The following is a 19,438-nucleotide window of genomic DNA, read 5'->3' as shown; positions in this document are numbered from 1 at the left end:
GAAAGATGTGCTATTAGGTCATTTGTACATTCTGAATTCTCGCTCTGTGTACCCGAACAGCCGCCAGAATGTGGCAACTCGGGCTTTTCACAGTAACTTCATTGCAGTGTTAATATAAGCCTACTTGTGACAGTAAAGATTATTATTATAGTGTGGTATCCATAACTGTACACAATATTCCAGCTGAGGTCTAACTAGTTAGTGTCTTGTATAAATTCAGCAAAACCTCCTTGCTCTTGTAGTCTATGCCCCCATTAATAAAGCCCAGAATTCTATATGCTGTCTCCTCCCACTCCATCCCATCTTTCCCTGGGACCACTAAAATCCTACCCTACAAAGCAAAGGGATGAAATTGGTTGGTATCCTTTGATTAGCCTGGAACATTAAACATGTACAATATTTGAACAGTTCAGCAGAAGAAATGGAGCTGGATTAATCCTCTTTCACAAATTATATCATTAATCACATCTGAAAAATAATTAGCCTGATCTAAGGTTAATTGGTCAACCAATTAATTATAATGGGCGAAATTCTCCGTAATCGGCGCGATGTCCGCTGACCGGCGCCAGAAACGCCGCAAATCAGTCCGGCATCGCGCTGCCCCAAAGGTGCGGAATCCTCCGCATCTTGAGTGGCCGAGCCCTAACCTTGAGGGGCTAGGCCGGCGCCGGACTGATTTCCACCTCACCAGCTGGCGGGAAAGGCCTTTGGCGCCCCGACTTTGCCGGGCGGCGCATGCGTGGGAGTGTCAGCGGCCGCTCACGGCATCCCCGCGCATGCGCAGTGGAGGGGGTCTCTTCCGCCTCCGCCATGGTGGAGACCGTGGCAAAGGCGGAAGGAAAAGAGTGCCCCCACGGCACAGGCCAGCCCACAGATCGGTGGGCCCCGATCGCGGGCCAGGCCACCGTGGGGGCACCCCCCGGGGCCAGATCGCCCCGCGCCCCCCCCAGGACCCCGGAGCCCGCCCGCGCCGCCTTGTCCCGCTGGTAAGAGAGGTGGTTTAATCCACGCCGGCGGGACAGGCATTCTAGCAGCGGGACTTCGGCCTATCCGAACCGGAGAATCGCCGGGGCGGGCCTGCCAACCGGCGCGGCGCGATTCCCGCCCCTGCCGAATATCCAGTGCCAGAGAATTCGGCAACCGGCGGGGGTGGGATTCACGCCAGCCCCCGGCGATTCTCCGACTCGGCGGAGGGTCGGAGAATCTCGCCCAATATGTTGGACAAGGGAAGTTGATTTTGGAAGATAAAAGCAGGAGAATGAAGCAGAATTATGTCACAGCAACATACCAGGCAAATTTCCTAGGATTAAATATCACATTTTTCATCTAAGAATGCCAGAAAAGAGATGGGACCAAGTTAGGTTGCCTCTTAATTGAAACTAAAATCTATTCAAACACAGGACTCTGAAGATATGAAGATGCATTTATTCTTATTTACATATTTAAAATGTGTTATGTTCTGTCTATGTTTGACTGTCCCTCCTTTAGTGTTTTAATTGATTCACTGAAAGCATGTGAATGCCGATTCTTATACCTGGTAACTTATTTTCATGATCATGGTTCTCTGATAGTGTTGTCTCATTGACTGCATCTATCTCTGTTCTGGAATTCACATGTTGCTGTGCTGGTACTGGACAGACACTGCATAAAGTCTCTATGCTTCCAGTCAGGCAGGAGTGTCTGATGGTTCACAATCAATTCAGTTTCAACATGCACTACTCCTAACACCCTGCCCTTTCATTAACACCTCCTATGCTGCCAGTTTTGAGGTTTTGAATGAGACAAGGACAGTAGCAAATTTACTTCCACTTTTCCAAACCTAACCTAACTTCAGCATCCAAACACTCCATCACTGTCACCTCCCGCAAAGTACTTGGAATTGCATGGTAAAATAGGACTGAGTCAGCACGGCTTTGTCAAGGGAGGTCATGCCTGACAAATCTGTTAGAGTTCTTTGAGGAGGTAACAAGGAAGTTAGACAAAGGAAAACCAGTGGACATGATTTATTTAGATTTCCAGAAGGCCTTTGACAAGGTGCTGCATAGGAGACTGTTAAATATGTTAAGAGCACATGGTGTTAAGGTAAGATCCCAGCAAGGATAGAGGATTGGCTGACTGGCAGAAGGCAGAGAGTGGGGATAAAGGGGTCTTTTTCAGGATGGCAGCAGGTGACTAGTGGTGTGCCTCAGTGGTCTGTGCTGGGACCACAACTTTTCATAATATACATTAATGATCTGGAAGAAGGAACTGAAGGCACTGTTGCTAAGTTTGTAGGTGATACAAAGATCTGTAGAGGGACAGGCAGTATTAAGGAAGCAAGGGGGCTGCAGAAGGATTTGGTCAAGCTAGGAGAGTGAGCAGTGAAGTGGCAAATGAAATACAATGTGGATTGTGTGAGATTATGCACTTTGGAAGGAGAAATTTAGACCTAGACCGTTTTCTAAATAGGGACATGCTTAGGAAATCAGAAGCACAAAGGGACTTGGGAGTCTTTGTTCACGATTCTCTTGAGGTTCATGTGCAGATTCAGTCAGCAGTTAAGAAGGCAAATGCAATGTTAGCATTCATGTCAAGAGGGCTTGATTACAGGACCAGGGATGTACTTCTGAGGCTGTATACGGCTCAGGCCAGACCCCATTTGGAGTATTGTGAGCAGTTTTACGCCCTGTATCTAAGGAAGGATGTGCTGGCCTTGGAAAGGGTCCAGAGGAGGTTCACAAGAATGATCCCTGGAATGAAGAACTTGTCGTATGAGGAGCGGGTGAGAACTCTGGGTCTGTACTCGTTGGAGTTTCGAAGGATGAGGAGGGATCTTATTGAATCTTACAGGATACTGCGAGGCCTGGATAGAGTGGACGTGGAGAGGATGTTTCCACTTGCAGGAAAATCTAGAACCAGAGGACACAATCTCAGACTAAAGGGACGATCCTTTAAAACAGAGATGAGAAGGAATTTCTTCAGCCAGAGGGTGGTGAATCTGTGGAACTCTGCCGCAGAAGGCTGTGCAGGCCAAATCACTGAGGGTCTTTAAGACAGAGATAGATAGGTTCTTGATTAATGGGGGATCAGGGTTATGGGGAGAAGGCAGAAGAATGGGGATGAGAAAAATATCAGCCATGATTGAATGGCAGAGCAGACTTGATGCACCGACTGGCCTAATTCTGCTCCTATATCTTATGGTCTATGGTCTCCTTGGTATTTGACTGCTGCATCCTCCTTCAGGTGCCATGCCCTAAGAGGTTATTGGTAACATGGACTTCCATTGGATTAGTCCTTGATTATGCTTGGCATTGTACTGCAGTAGTTTGCCGTTGCCTTCTACAGTATGGCTGTCAAGGAAACCATGTTTAGCCATGTTATGAATGCTCCTTCTGTAACCATCAAGTCCCGAAGTGGGACTAGGACCCAGGGCTTCTGGTCCAGAGGTAGAGTCACTACCCACTCCATCACAAGTTAGTTATTGCAGTTAGTTTGAAAAAATAAGAACTGGGTCTTCACACATCTTGGATAATTCAATTTTTGGGTAAGATATTTCTTTATCTAGACCGGAAAAGAACAGTAATGGCTGAGCTCACACTTAACGATAATTGATCACATGGATTGGGTTGGATTGTCTGAGGGGCTTAGGGAGGAATTTTCCAGATTTTTTTCTTCCTTTGTTAATGTTCCTAGGTTTTTCCTGCCTTTTTTTGCCACACCCCAGGGCTCTGAGAGGGGTGAGGGAGCGAGGCAGTAGGAAATGTCTCGTTACAATGTTGCAGGCACCATGAGTGTGGGCTAGGCTTGCAGTCCTTTCCTGCCCACCATTTCTGCATGTTCCTATGTAATTAGTTGTGTTGTCAGAGTGCTACCTGCTCATGTGGGAAGTCACTCATGTAGGTGGCAGTACCAACGTGGGGAAGGGAAAGGAAATAGGAAAATAAATAACTAAAGCATTCTACTTCTTTAGGTGCCAGAATGAGAAACTAAATTAAATTCAAGCTGATTTCAGAATGTTGTCTCATTCTGGACTCCGAAAATTGGCCTCATAATCTAAAACAAATAGAGATATGGTATAACTACTTCCGGAGCACAGGCAATGTTATTATTTAATGTGCTTATGCTATGATCAGTAACTTTCTGCATTTCAGTATTTCCTATGCAGACAGACTCACCACATTGATATTGAATGCGTAGAGGAGGTCAAAGGGAAGTGCAGCTATAAGATCCACGAAGAACCAGGTAGTTGCATAGTGCACACAGATTGAGCGAGGATCATAGACAACCTGTCCAGACTTACTGACATATGTTGTCCGAAAATTCAGCGTGATATCTAGAAAATAGAAATAATAGTAAAAGCATTCATTTCAAAATAATCACTGAAAGGAATGACATTCATTCGGTAAGAGCAAAGAAATGGGAAATAAATACTTTGGGTGTGGAGCTCAGACTATGAATTAGCTATCCATTTAGCCAAAGTCAGTAGTATGAGAAATTATTTCATCAGCGAGTATGGTTGAGAGCACATATCCAAAGAAATTGCACCAACATGGAGCCCTGGTTGTGTCATCCTTGTATTTTATTCAGTGAGCAGCAAACACAAGAGACTTGCCCTTAGCAAGGTACCTCAAACGCCTTCAAAAAACCCTCATCCCTGCACAGCATGTAAAGAACTTTGCCATGCCCAAGGGTTTAGATAATCCACCCTTGAGAGTGATCAGAAGCTCCCATTTGGTGCATTGAGTGCTCTGTCCTGCATTCAGGAACAGCAGTAACCAGCAGCAACCAGAACTATCAACGGCAGTCATTTGTAGTTTATCCTGCAGTGAATTGTCTCCAGTAATTTGCTGAAAACCTATGTGAGGAGTTATCTCTGGAGGCTCCAGCACTGCTTCCTTTATTGTACAGTTCAGAAAGCAACATCTTACTGTAAACACAGCATACTAAGTATCTACTAGTAACTTCCTTCTAAAGAGAATTTTACATTAGAAGTGTGATCATTTGGTGCAAACCATGTTTTATTCTGTTTCCTATTATTTTGTCTCACATTGAATTCTCTAGCAACAGTTCTCTTGACAAACCTGAATCATCCCCATCTGCTGACTTGCAAGAATCCACACTTCGATACTACACTATAAATCTATACTATAAATACTATAAATCTATGTTATAAATTCTACGACTCTGTTTTAAATTTTGGCATGGGCTTCACAATATCTCTTGCATCTAAAATAGTTGGAAAATGGAGTGCAGCAAGTGTGTAAAGCTGGAAAGTTGGAAAATTATTCCTGATGTGTTAGTTTCTTCGAAATTTTCAGTTCAGCTGCAGCAACAACTTGCAATTGTACAGCACCTTCAATAAAGTAAAATCATCATATGATGCTTCACAGAATCGCTCGCTAACAAAATTTGAGACTGAGGCACAGAAAGATATGTTAGAACAGTTGAACATAAGCTTGTTGAAAGAGGTTGGTTTTAAGGTGCAGCTTTAAAGGACAAAAGAGAGGTAGAAAGTTTAGGGAAGAAAGTCTAGAGCTGAGATTCTAGGCTACTAAAGGCACTGCTGTCAATGAAAGAACAATAAAAATTGGGGATCTGCAAGAAGTTAGAATTGGATGAGTGCAGAGAGTTTGGGGGTTGTGGGACTGGAGGATAGCACAGAGAAAGGGGGCGGGAATTTCCGGTCGCTGACTCCGAAATCGCGTTTGGCGATCGGCCGGAGAATCCCCGTTCACAACCAAATCGGGGGTGGCACCACTTTTGCGATGCTCCGCCCCCTCCAAAGCGGCGTATCGATGGCCTCAGGACATTGCCTGAGGCCCACCCCCCCGATGCTCTGCACCCGACCAGCCGAGTTCCCGACGATGTCGGTCACGTGTGGTCTCATCCGTCGGGAACTCAGCATGGTGGATGTGGACTCAGCCCAGCGTCGCTACAGTCGGGGAAGGACCAATCCACGGTCAGGGGGGACTTCATCAGGGGTTGGGGGCACTGTTGGGTGGTGGTCTGGGGCACGTGAGCCGGCCAAGGTGGGCGCACTATTTCGCAGGCCGGGTCCGCGAGCGTCTGGAGCTATGTTACACGGCGCGGCAATTATCTGGGCCACATCGGCAGCTAGAGCCGGGTGTTCTACGCTGTCTTGATGCCAGCCCCCAGCCAAACGGAGGATCGGTGGCCATTTTAAGCCATTTTTTCTGTCGTAAAATGCCACCGTTCCCACGCCGTGTGGGGACAAAGCCTCAAAATCGGAGTATCCAGCCCAGTGATGGGGAGAGGTTATGGAGAGATTTGAAGACAAGGATGAGGATTTTAAAATCGAGGTGTGCAATCTGTGAGCCGTTGCAATTATAGAATCCCTACAGTGCAGAAGGAGGCCTTTCAGCCTATTGGGTTTGCACCGGCCTCTGAAAGTGTACCCCACTCTCCCGCCCCATTGCTATAACCCCATTATCTCACCTGATCGTTCGACACTAAGGAGCAATTTAGTATGGCCAATCCACCTAACCAACACATCTTTCGGACACAAGATAAAGCATTAAGAGTTTTGGATGAGCCCGAGTTGTGTGGAAGATGGGAGGCTGGCCAGAAGAGCACTGGTCAGGTTTAGAGGAAACAAAAGCATGAATGAGGGCTTCAGCAGTAGATAAGCTGATCCATGGGCTGAGATGAACAATGTTACAGAGATGGAAATAGATCTTGGTGATGGAGTGAATGGGGTTAAAAGGTCAACGCATCCCAAAATGTTTTACAGCCAATAAAGTACTTTTTAATTGTGACTGTGGAAGGCACTGGATACTGCAAAGACTATAGGCCCTGACAACATTCTGTCCCTATTCCCCAGTTCTCCCTCAATGCTCTCACCTTCTGACCTATTGCTCCCGTGCCCACCCTCCTGCCATACTAGTTTAAACCCTCCCGTGTGACACTAGCAAACCTCGCGGCCAGGATATTTATGCCTCTCCAGTTTAGATGCAACCCATCCTTCTTATATAGGTCACACCTGCCCCGGAAGAGCTCCTAGTGGTCCAGATAACGGAAACCCTCCCTCCTACACCAGCTGTTTAGCCACGTGTTTAGCTGCTCTATCTTCCTATTTCTAGCCTCCATGGCACGTGGCACAGGGAGTAATCCCGAGATTACAACCCTAGAGGTTCTGGGCGAAATTCTCCCCCAACGGCGCGATGTCCGCCGACTGGCGCCAAACACGGCGCCAATCAGACGGGCATCGCGCCGGCCCAAAGGTGCGGAATGCTCCGCATCTTTGGCGGCCTAGCCCCAACATTGAGGGGCTAGGCCGACGCCGGAGGGATTTCCGCCCCGCCAGCTGGCGGAAATGGCGTTTGTTGCTCCGCCAGCTGGCGCGGAAATGCGGCGCATGCGCGGAAGCGTCAGCGGCCGCTGTCAGTTTCCCGTGCATGCGCAGTGGGGAGAGTCTCTTCCGCCTCCGCCATGGTGGAGGCCGTAGCGGAGGCGGAAGGGAAAGAGTGCCCCCACGGCACAGGCCCGCCCGCGGATCGGTGGGCCCCGATCGCGGGCCAGGCCACCGTGGGGGCACCCCCGGGGTCAGATCGCCCCGCGCCCCCCCCCCAGGACCCCGGAGCCCGCCCACGCCGCCTGGTCCCGCCAGTAAATACCAGGTTTGATTTACGTCGGCGGGACCAGGCAATGTCTGGGCGGGACTTCGGCCCATCCGGGCCGGAGAATCCAGCGGGGGGTCCCGCCAACCGGCGCGGCCCGATTCCCGCCCCCGCCCAATCTCCGGTACCGGAGACTTCGGCGGGGGCGGGGGCGGGATTCACGGCGGCCTACGGCCATTCTCCGACCCGGCGGGGGGGTCGGAGAATGACGCCCCCTGTCTTTTAACTTTCTGCCTAGCTCCCTGAACTCCTGCTGCAGGACCTCATGCCCCTTCCTGCCTATGTCGTTAGTACCAATATGTACAATGACCTCTGCCTGTTTGTCCTCCCCCTTCAGGATGCCCTCTACCCGTTCAGAGACATCCTGGACCCTGGCACCAGGGAGGCAACATACCATCCTGGAGTCTCTTTCACGTCCACAGAAGCGCCTATCTGAGACATTCACACTGTGTAAGGCAATGACCATCTCCAACAAGAGAGAATCTAACTATCTCCCCTTCATATTTATTGCATTACTATTTCTGTATCACCCACCATCAACACCCTAGAGTTTACCATTAACCAGAAACTGAGCTGGACCAACCAGTTCAGTGGTTACAAGAGTAGGTCAGAGACTGAGAATTGTGAGGCTAGTAACCCACCTCCTGACTCCTCCAAGCCTTTGCACCATCTGTAAGACACAGATATGATGGACTACAGTCCACTTGGATGAATGAATGAGGCTCCAACAACACACAAGAAGTCCAACACCATCCAGGTCAAAACAGCTCAACTGATCGGCATCCCATCCACCACCTTAATCATTCACTCCCTTTACCACCAACTCACAGTGGCAGCAGTGTTTACGATATAAAAAATGCACTGCAGAAACTCGCCAAGGCTTCTTTGACAACACCTTTCAACCGATGATCTCTACCACCTAGACAAGCAAGGGCAAGACAACACAGAAGAACACCACCACTTGCAAGTTTCCTCCACGTTAAATGCTGATTTGCAACTATATTGCTGGTTGTTCCCTGTTGCTGGGTCAAAATCTCAGAATTCCGTTCCTAACAGCACTGTGTGTGCACCTTCACCACAAGTACTGCATCGGTTCAGAAATCAGCTCACCATCACCTTCTCAAGGGCAATTAGAAATGGGTAACAAATGCTGACATTGCTAGCAACATCCACATCCCATGAAAGAATTTTAAAAATCCAAACAATTAACAATTAATTTATCAACCTGCTATTAAGAAGGACACGTATACGTTGGTGTTAGAACTTTTTAAAATCTCAGTAGAAGCTATGAGAGGGGCTCTTAAAACTTAGAACATGAAGAGGTGAAGGAACAGAAGGGAAGGAACTTCTGTCCCTTGATGGTAGGATATGGTGCAGAGATTGTGGGCGGGATTCTCCGTTGGCTGACGGCGAAATCGGGAAAGGCGATTGGGTGGTGAATCGGTTCCGACGGCAAAATGTGGCGGGTGTCGATTTGACAAAAATCGCAATTCTCCATCACCTCAGCAGCAGTGTCAATGTGTACCGGAACGCACGTACAGTGGACACCGTTTGCATGACATTAGCTGTATTCTCCTGGGCTTCCGTGATTCTCCGCCTCCAATGGGCCGAGTTCCCGATGGAGCGATTCATTTGTGTTTTTAAAAATCGTGAAACCGCATGGTGGCTGCTGAGGGAGAGAGGAGATAGTACCCGGAGAGGAGCGATTACGGGCTGCCGGCCCGGACACTGGCCGTGCTCGCTGAGGTGGGGAGGCACCGCGCTAATAGGTCGACCTTTCACCCCCTGCAGACAATGGATATTGGAATACCAGCAGCAATGGTGGCCTTCCTGCTGGTCGTTGCAGACCTGGGGAATACCCTGCGGCTGTACAAGCGGGCGCTGCTTGAGGAGGAGGAGGGTGTTGCAGCAGCGGAGCTTGCATTCAGCAGAGAGGCAGGTGGCAGCCTCCCAGGTTGGAGAGCCAGCTGTCCCACAGGCCGAGGGAGAGGAGGTTCCAAAGATGCGCAGCGTGAGACATCCTGTGTACCGGCACCTATCAGTCGAGGACCTGCTAGACTGGGCATACTGTCGTAGACTCCAGCTGAGACTGTGCGACATATCTGTCAGATGATGGCACACCTGGCACTGCGGAGGTATGGGCGAGGACACCCGCTCCCCTGGCCGTCAAGGTGATGGTCGCCCTGAACTTGTACGCGACAGGGTCCTTCTGGGTGCCGAGTGGGGACCTGTCCAGGATCTCACAGACCTCGGTACACAGGTGCATCCATGTTGTCACGGAGGCCCTATATGCCCAGGCGGATCAATACACCCACTTCAATGTGGACTGAGCCCACCAGGATGCCTGAGCAGCGGGATTCAGCCCCATCAACGGGATGCCCCGGGTCCAGGGGGTAATCGACGGGATGAATGTCTCCCTTCGAGCACCGGCTGATGACAGGCCGCTCTACACAAACCAAAAGGGATTCCACTCGATGAACGTGCAGCTGATATGTGACCATCAGCTGTGCATCATGCACATCTGCGCCTGACACCCGGACAGTGTGCATAGTGTGCATGACGCCTTCGTCCTGGCACACTCGACGATTCCTGACATGTTCGAGATGCCCCCCACCCCCCGTCGCGGCTGGGGGGGGGGGGGGGGTTGGCTCCTGGGTGACAGGGATCATCCGCTGTGGTCGTGGCTGCTGACGCCTATCTGGAGGCCACAGACTGACGTAGAGTCCCGCTACAATGCGCCCATTCAGCGAGTAGGAGTGTGATCGAGCGGTGCTTCGGCCTCCTGAAGATGCGGTTCAGGTGCCTGAACCACTCTGGAGGGGCCCTCCAGTATGATGCTGCGAGGGTCACCTACATAGTGGCGGCCCTCAACAACATTGTGTAGCGGGGGGTGACGTGCTGGAGGAGGAGGATGAAGGCCATGCCTCGTCTTAGATGAGGAGGATGCGGAGGAGGGTGCTGGTGAGCAGAACATGGAGCCGAGGCAGGCACGGGAGACCACATGATGTGTGCACCTGGGCCAACACGGACGGGACACTCTGAGCGCCTTCAGGTTCACCGACTAGGGAGGGGGGGGGAGGGGGGGGGGGTTGGTAGAGGGGGTGGGCTGGGCAGGGGCACGGACACCTCATTGCAACCTCACGCCCCCCCTCACTTCCTCCTCCCCCACTCCACCCTCGGCCACCCCACGCCTGCAACCCCCTCCGTGATACATACCTGCCGCATTACGGAGTGGTGGCCCTGGTTTGGCAGTAACAGCGGGTCTGGTCCATAGGATGTAGGGTGATGCCAACCCGCTCTGCGGTGAGCTCTGGTGCTCCACATCGTATGACAATGTCTGACCCCTGCCCACGGTAGCACTTTGCACCGTTCACCAGAGTGATCCCTGCATGTGAACTGGTCATTCCATCACACGGTCCCATTGGATCCCTGGGATGGTGGTGGTGGGATGCTCGCGGGGGGGAGAGGGGGCCATATAACAGGCCACCGACAGGGTCCGCCCATTCCCCACGCCCTCCCAACGTCCACACATTTCCTCCCCCACCAGCCAGCCTAGCCCAGCCCACTCTTCACACCCATCAGACAGAGAACCGAGGCAGGTAACAGTGGTAACAGGTGTTTATTGTGAACAAATATATAGAGGTTTGTGCCCTAGCCCCTATAACTAAACTGTACCCTGCACCCGTGCCAGCGTAACTGGTGGCTACTTTTTTGGCCTTCCAGGCCATACCGCTACATCTAGGTCGATGCCCAGACGGTACAGCAGGGGTGGAGGCGGCCAGCTGTGATTCCCGCCCTGCGACATGGATCCCTGTTGACAGGCGTCTTCTGGGGCGACCGGGCCCGGTTGCTGCTCGGGTGTCCCAGGTCATGTGGTGCCACGCTGTTCTGCCCGCTGCCCACCAGATGCGGCAGGGACAGGAGGGGGAGGGGGGGGGGGTTTGAGGTGCTGCCGGCTTCAGGCACTTCCCCTGCGGGAGTCATCGGCACGGGCCCCATCCCCTTCTCCTTCGGCGTGGCCGATGGCCCCTGGGCTAATCCATGGGGCAGGGGTATGAGCGGAGCTATTCCCTGAGACTCCCCCGCCATCTGCCGCTGCCAGTCCTGGAGGCCCGCTCTGGTCTCGACCTTGGTCTGCATGCTCACGACCATGGAGCACAGGGAGTGGACCATCGCCATCTGGGATTGCGCCACATCATACTGCGACTGTGCCATCACTTTCTGGATTTGTGTCACATCAGCCATTGACTGCTCCATCTCGCTCTGGGACTGGGACCTCCCTCCATGTCTGGCCAGTGCCTGAGCAATGCCGCCGACATTTCCAGCCATGGCCTTCTGTGACTGCCACGCTCAGGAGCACTGCTGCGATTTCCAGGTGGCTCTGGGACATGGTCCTGCACAGAATGCCACAGGTCTTGGGAATGCTTATCCATAAACGAAACCGTCACCCCCAATGTTTCCACCCGTGCGGTGTTGGCCTGGGTAGAACGCATGACCGGCACCACCTGCTCCTGCCGCATGTAGTTGGACTCCTCCAACTGTGGCCGCAGGTGCTGGATGCTCGCCGACAACCCCTTATGTAGCCCTGGCTCTGCGACTGCATCTCCACAATCGATTGGACTGTCTGTTCCAGAAGCCCGAGACACATCTGGATGGCAGCTGGTTCCTCGGGCCATCCTGCCCTCTGACCGTCCACCCCCTTGGGTGTTCCTACCTCCACCTGCTGTACCGGAGCAGCTGTGTGGTGCGCGCCAGGGAGTGTCCCAGGAGCCTCTTCACGGAAGTGCCCTAATGAGGTGAGTGTCTCTGGGATGGTGGAGGGTGTTGGAGACAGCTGTGACGGGAAATCTGCGTCATCCACCGACCCGAGCTTCGGCGTGTCCTGAGTCTCGGGTGAGGGCTGGTGTCCGAGCTGCTACTCTTCGCTGCTCGGATCACAGGAGGTCTTTGGCTGTGACACTGGCTGGGGGCTGGGGGCGCCAGATGGATCCACCCCATCTGCAACAGGTGCTGCAAGACACAAGACAAGACGCATGATTAAACCGCGGGCTGGTGGGGGTGGGGGGTCATGGGTGGTGTGATCGTGGTGTGGGGGTGAGGATGGTGTGGGGGTGAGAATAGTGTGGGGTGAAGATAGTATGGGGTGACGGTGGGGATTGGATTGGATTGGGTTTGTTTATTGTCACGTGTACCAAGGTACAGTGAAAAGTATTTTTCTGTGAGCAGCTCAACAGATCATTAAGTACATGAGAAGAAAAGGGAATAAAAGAAAATATATAATAGGGCAACACAACATATACAATGTAACTACATAAGCACTGGCATCGGATGAAGCATACAGGGTGTAGTGTTAATGAGGTCAGTCCATAAGAGGGTCATTTAGGAGTCTGGTGAAAGTGGGGAAGAAGCTGTTTTTGAGTCTGTTCGTGCGTGTTCTCAGACTTCTGTATCTCCTGCCCGATGGAAGAAGTTGGAAGGGTGGCAGTTGTGTTGTGGTGGGGAGGTTGTGCTGACTAACGTATCACAGGGAACTGCAACTCAGCAGTGTCTCATTTCCTCTCCCGCGGCCATGCTCCACCTTCACGACCTCTCTTTCCTCCAGTCGGCCAACCGCGTCCAGGGCCCTCTGCTCTGCCGCGGTGAGGGGCCGCAGGTCCGGCGGTCTCCCTCCTGTCTTTTCCCGCTCCTGACAGTTGAGGGCGGCCTTCTCCTGTGGGGATGGGGGAACACATAAAAGGACTAGTTTTAGACAAGCCGACGCATGCAGCCCAGTGGGTATGTAGGTGATGACCTCTGTGGCCAGGTCACCCGGCCATGGCTGCCAGTATGGGTATGCATGCGATGCCGTGGGTGGGGGGGGGGGTTAGTGCTACGGGTGTGTGGCACGGGGTTAGTGCCAGGGGCACACTGCTGCCTACTTACCCTGGCTGCCCTGAGGAGGTCATGCAGTCTTTTCCGGCACTGCCGGCCCGTCCGGATAACGTTGTCCATGGCGCACACGGCCTCTGCCACCTGCGCCCTGGCACAGTGAACGGCGGCTGCTGGCAGCCTCCTCCCCAGGCCTCGGTATAGGGTCATCCACCGCTCCTGCACTGCGTCCAAGAGCGTCTCCAGCTCGACGTTGGGGCTGCTCTCCTTGCTGCCATCTTGTTGGCTGGGAGTGTGTGTATGGGGGGTGCAGTGTGTACATGTGGCTGCAGCTTGTCAGCCTTTGGGTGTCAATTGTGAAACCGGCGAATCCGGCAGCGGTTCCCATTAGAATTGATTGTGTTCCATGTGGCGTTGGTGCTAGCCCCTTAACAGTAGCGGAATCTGGTGGGGCACTGGTTTTTCAGTCGTGAATGTCCATGGATTCTGCATTAGCGTCACACTTAGGGCGGGATTCTCTGTTACCCGACGCCGAAATCGTATCCGGCGATCAGATGGAGAATCACCGTATGGAACCGAATCGGAGTCAGCGCCGTTTTTCGAATGCTCCTCCCCCTCCAAATCGCCGTCATCTAGGAGTGTGCTGCACGCCATTGCGATAGAGTCAGCGCGTCGCCATGAGGCCCTCCACAGATGCTCTTCCCCCAATACGCCGAGTTCACGACTGCGCGGGTTGCGTGTGGTGTGAGTTTTTGGAAACCCGGTGTGGCGGCTGCGGACTGTGTCCAGTGCCGCCACAGTCGGGGGTGGGGGGGGGGGGGCGTGCTGCTGGCAGGGGGGGGCTTCGGAGAGGTTTGCGGGGGACTGGTGGGGGGGGGGGGGGCAGGGGTGGCGAGGGGGCATCCAGGGGGACACTATTTGGCTGGCCGGGTCCGCGCGTGGCCGGCGCCATGTTGTACAGTGAGATCGCTGCAGGTCGGCGCCGTGCGCATGCGCGGCCACCGGTCCCTGGCAATTCTCCGGCTGTTTATGTAGGGACCGCCGGGAGTTTTATCCACCGCCGCTGTTAGCCCCCCCCCCCCCACCGGGCTGAGCATCGGTGCGGGGGTGGCGCCGACTTTTTCATTGTAAAACTAGATATTTCCTCCAGAAATAGCCTCAAAATCGGAGAATCCTGCCCTGAGTCTCCGAAACTGAGAATCCTGCCCTGAGTCTCCGAAACTGAGAATCCTGCCCTGAGTCTCCGAAACTGAGAATCCCGCCCTGAGTCTCCGAAACTGAGAATCCTGCCCTGAGTCTCCGAAACTGAGAATCCTGCCCTGAGTCTCCGAAACTGAGAATCCTGCCCTGAGTCTCCGAAACTGAGAATCCTGCCCTGAGTCGCCGAAACTGACAATCCTGCCCTGAGTCTCTGCAACTGAGAATCCTGCCCTGAGTCTCCGAAACTGAGAATCCTGCCCTGAGTCTCCGAAACTGAGAATCCTGCCCTGAGTCTCCGAAACTGAGAATCCTGCCCTGAGTCTCCGAAACTGAGAATCCTGCCCTGAGTCTCCGAAACTGAGAATCCTGCCCTGAGTCTCCGAAACTGAGAATCCTGCCCTGAGTCTCCGAAACTGAGAATCCTGCCCTGAGTCTCCGAAACTGAGAATCCTGCCCTGAGTCTCCGAAACTGAGAATCCTGCCCTGAGTCTCCGAAACTGAGAATCCTGCCCTGAGTCTCCGAAACTGAGAATCCTGCCCTGAGTCTCCGAAACTGAGAATCCTGCCCTGAGTCTCTGAAACTGAGAATCCTGCCCTGAGTCTCCGAAATTGAGAAACCTGCCCTGAGTCTCCGAAACTGAGAATCCTGCCCTGAATCTCCGAAACTGAGAATCCTGCCCTGAGTCTCCGAAACTGAGAATCCTGCCCTGAGTCTCCGAAACTGAGAATCCTGCCCTGAGTCTCCGAAACTGAGAATCCTGCCCTGAGTCTCCGAAACTGAGAATCCTGCCCTGCGTCTCCGAAACTGAGAATTCTGCCCTGAGTCTCCGAAACTGAGAATCCTGCCCTGAGTCTCCGAAACTGAGAATCCTGCCCTGAGTCTCCGAAACTGAGAATCCTGCCCTGAGTCTCCGAAACTGAGAATCCTGCCCTGAGTCTCCGAAACTGAGAATCCTGCCCTGCGTCTCCGAAACTGAGAATCCTGCCCTGAGTCTCCGAAACTGAGAATCCTGCCCTGAGTCTCCGAAACTGAGAATCCTGCCCTGAGTCTCCGAAACTGAGAATCCTGCCCTGAGTCTCCGGAACTGAGAATCCTGCCCTGCGTCTCCGAAACTGAGAATCCTGCCCTGAGTCTCCGAAACTGAGAATCCTGCCCTGAGTCTCCGAAACTGAGAATCCTGCCCTGAGTCTCCGAAACTGAGAATCCTGCCCTGACTCTCCGAAACTGAGAATCCTGCCCTGCGTCTCCGAAACTGAGAATCCTGCCCTGAGTCTCCGAAACTGAGAATCCTGCCCTGCGTCTCCGAAACTGAGAATCCTGCCCTGAGTCTCCGAAACTGAGAATCCTGCCCTGAGTCTCTGAAACTGAGAATCCTGCCCTGAGTCTCCGAAACTGAGAATCCTGCCCTGAGTCTCCGAAACTGAGAATCCTGCCCTGCGTCTCCGAAACTGAGAATCCTGCCCTGAGTCTCCGAAACTGAGAATCCTGCCCTGAGTCTCCGAAACTGAGAATCCTGCCCTGAGTCTCCGAAACTGAGAATCCTGCCCTGAGTCTCCGAAACTGAGAATCCTGCCATGAGTCTCCGAAACTGAGAATCCTGCCCTGAGTCTCCGAAACTGAGAATCCTGCCCTGAGTCTCCGGAACTGAGAATCCAGCCCTGAGTCTCCAAAACTGAGAATCCTGCCCTGCGTCTCCGAAACTGAGAATCCTGCCCTGAGTCTCCGAAACTGAGAATCCTGCCCTGAGTCTCCGAAACTGAGAATCCTGCCCTGAGTCTCCGAAACTGAGAATCCTGCCCTGAGTCTCCGAAACTGAGAATCCTGCCCTGAGTCTCCGAAACTGAGAATCCTGCCCTGAGTCTCCGAAACTGAGAATCCTGCCCTGAGTCTCCGAAACTGAGAATCCTGCCCTGAGTCTCCGAAACTGAGAATCCTGCCCTGAGTCTCCGAAACTGAGAATCCTGCCCTGAGTCTCCGAAACTGAGAATCCTGCCCTGAGTCTCCGAAACTGAGAATCCTGCCCTGCGTCTCCGAAACTGAGAATCCTGCCCTGAGTCTCCGAAACTGAGAATCCTGCCCTGAGTCTCCGGAACTGAGAATCCTGCCCTGCGTCTCCGAAACTGAGAATCCTGCCCTGAGTCTCCGAAACTGAGAATCCTGCCCTGAGTCTCCGAAACTGAGAATCCTGCCCTGAGTCTCCGAAACTGAGAATCCTGCCCTGACTCTCCGAAACTGAGAATCCTGCCCTGCGTCTCCGAAACTGAGAATCCTGCCCTGAGTCTCCGAAACTGAGAATCCTGCCCTGAGTCTCCGAAACTGAGAATCCTGCCCTGAGTCTCTGAAACTGAGAATCCTGCCCTGAGTCTCCGAAATTGAGAATCCTGCCCTGAGTCTCCGAAACTGAAAATCCTGCCCTGAGTCTCCGAAACTGAGAATCTTGCCCTGAGTCTCCGAAACTGAGAATCCTGCCCTGAGTCTCCGGAACTGAGAATCCTGCCCTGAGTCTCCGAAACTGAGAATCCTGCCCTGAGTCTCCGAAACTGAGAATCCTGCCCTGAGTCTCCAAAACTGAGAATCCTGCCCTGCGTCTCCGAAACTGAGAATCCTGCCCTGAGTCTCCGAAACTGAGAATCCTGCCCTGAGTCTCCGAAACTGAGAATCCTGCCCTGAGTCTCCGAAACTGAGAATCCTGCCCTGAGTCTCTGAAACTGAGAATCCTGCCCTGCGTCTCCGAAACTGAGAATCCTGCCCTGCGTCTCCGAAACTGAGAATCCTGCCCTGAGTCTCCGAAACTGAGAATCCTGCCCTGAGTCTCCGAAACTGAGAATCCTGCCCTGAGTCTCCGAAACTGAGAATCCTGCCCTGAGTCTCCGAAACTGAGAATCCTGCCCTGAGTCTCCGAAACTGAGAATCCTGCCCTGAGTCTCCGAAACTGAGAATCCTGCCCTGAGTCTCCGAAACTGAGAATCCTGCCCTGAGTCTCCGAAACTGAGAATCCTGCCCTGAGTCTCTGAAACTGAGAATCCTGCCCTGAGTCTCCGAAACTGAGAATCCTGCCCTGAGTCTCCGAAACTGAGAATCCTGCCCTGAGTCTCCGAAACTGAGAATCCTGCCCTGAGTCTCCGAAACTGAGAATCCTGCCTTGAGTCTCCGAAACTGAGAATCCTGCCCTGAGTCTCCGGAACTGAGAATCCTGCCCTGCGTCTCCGAAACTGAGAATCCTGCCCTGAGTCTCCGAAACTGAGAATCCTGCCCTGAGTCTCCGAAACTGAGAATCCTGCCCTGAGTCTCCGAAACTGAGAATCCTGCCCTGAGTCTCCGGAACTGAGAATCCTGCCCTGCGTCTCCAAAACTGAGAATCCTGCCCTGAGTCTCCGAAACTGAGAATCCTGCCCTGAGTCTCCGGAACTGAGAATCCTGCCCTGCGTCTCCGAAACTGAGAATCCTGCCCTGAGTCTCCGGAACTGAGAATCCTGCCCTGAGTCTCCGAAACTGAGAATCCTGCCCTGAGTCTCCGAAACTAAGAATCCAGCCCTGAGTCTCCGAAACTGAGAATCCTGCCCTGAGTCTCCGAAACTGAGAATCCTGCCCTGAGTCTCCGAAACTGAGAATCCTGCCCTGAGTCTCCGAAACTGAGAATCTTGCCCTGAGTCTCCGAAACTGAGAATCCTGCCCTGAGTCTCCGAAACTGAGAATCCTGCCCTGAGTCTCCGAAACTGAGAATCCTGCCCTGAGTCTCCGAAACTGAGAATCCTGCCCTGAGTCTGCGAAACTGAGAATCCTGCCCTGAGTCTCCGAAACTGAGAATCCTGCCCTGAGTCTCCGAAACTGAGAATCCTGCCCTGCGTCTCCGAAACTGAGAATCCTGCCCTGAGTCTCCGAAACTGAGAATCCTGCCCTGCGTCTCCGAAACTGAGAATCCTGCCCTGAGTCTCCGAAACTGAGAATCCTGCCCTGAGTCTCCGAAACTGAGAATCCTGCCCTGAGTCTCCGAAACTGAGAATCCTGCCCTGAGTCTCCGAAACTGAGAATCCTGCCCTGAGTCTCCGAAACTGAGAATCCTGCCCTGAGTCTCCGGAACTGAGAATCCTGCCCTGAGTCTCCGAAACTGAGAATCCTGCCCTGAGTCTCCGAAACTGAGAATCCTGCCCTGCGTCTCCGAAACTGAGAATCCAGCCCTGCGTCTCCGAAACTGAGAATCCTGCCCTGCGTCTCCGAAACTGAGAATCCTGCCCTGAGTCTCCGAAACTGAGAATCCTGCCCTGAGTCTCCGAAACTGAGAATCCTGCCCTGAGTCTCCGAAACTGAGAATCCTGCCCTGAGTCTCCGAAACTGAGAATCCAGCCCTGAGTCTCCGAAACTGAGAATCCTGCCCTGCGTCTCCGAAACTGACAATCCTGCCCTGAGTCTCCGAAACTGAGAATCCTGCCCTGAGTCTCCGAAACTGAGAATCACACCCTGAGTCTCGGAAACTGAGAATCCTGCCCTGAGTCTCCGAAACTGAGAATCCTGCCCTGAGTCTCCGGAACTGAGAATCCTGCCCTGAGTCTCTGAAACTGAGAATCCAGCCCTGCGTCTCCGAAACCGAGAATCCAGCCCTGAGTCTCCGGAAGTGAGAATCCTGCCCTGAGTCTCCGAAACTGAGAATCCTGCCCTGAGTCTCCGAAACTGAGAATCCTGCCCTGCGTCTCCGAAACTGAGAATCCTGCAATGAGTCTCCGAAACTGAGAATCCTGCCCTGAGTCTCCGAAAC

General features: G+C 52.9%; 1 protein-coding gene across 1 annotated transcript in view; it reads right to left on the bottom strand.

Annotated features, from left to right (window-relative positions):
• The window catches only part of kcnh3 (potassium voltage-gated channel, subfamily H (eag-related), member 3), a 1,447,071-nt gene that overhangs the window by 490,744 nt on the left and 936,889 nt on the right, over positions 1–19,438 (bottom strand). Inside the window, exon 6 of the mRNA XM_072479207.1 lies at positions 4,155–4,312. Coding sequence (XP_072335308.1) covers positions 4,155–4,312 — 158 coding nt within the window. The remainder of the gene's footprint in view (positions 1–4,154; positions 4,313–19,438) is intronic.

This window comes from Scyliorhinus torazame, chromosome 2 (genome assembly GCF_047496885.1).
Source record: "Scyliorhinus torazame isolate Kashiwa2021f chromosome 2, sScyTor2.1, whole genome shotgun sequence".
Taxonomy (NCBI): Eukaryota; Metazoa; Chordata; class Chondrichthyes; order Carcharhiniformes; family Scyliorhinidae; genus Scyliorhinus; species Scyliorhinus torazame.
The sequence above is the reverse complement of the archived record's forward strand: the minus strand, read 5'-3'. Positions and strand labels throughout refer to the sequence as shown.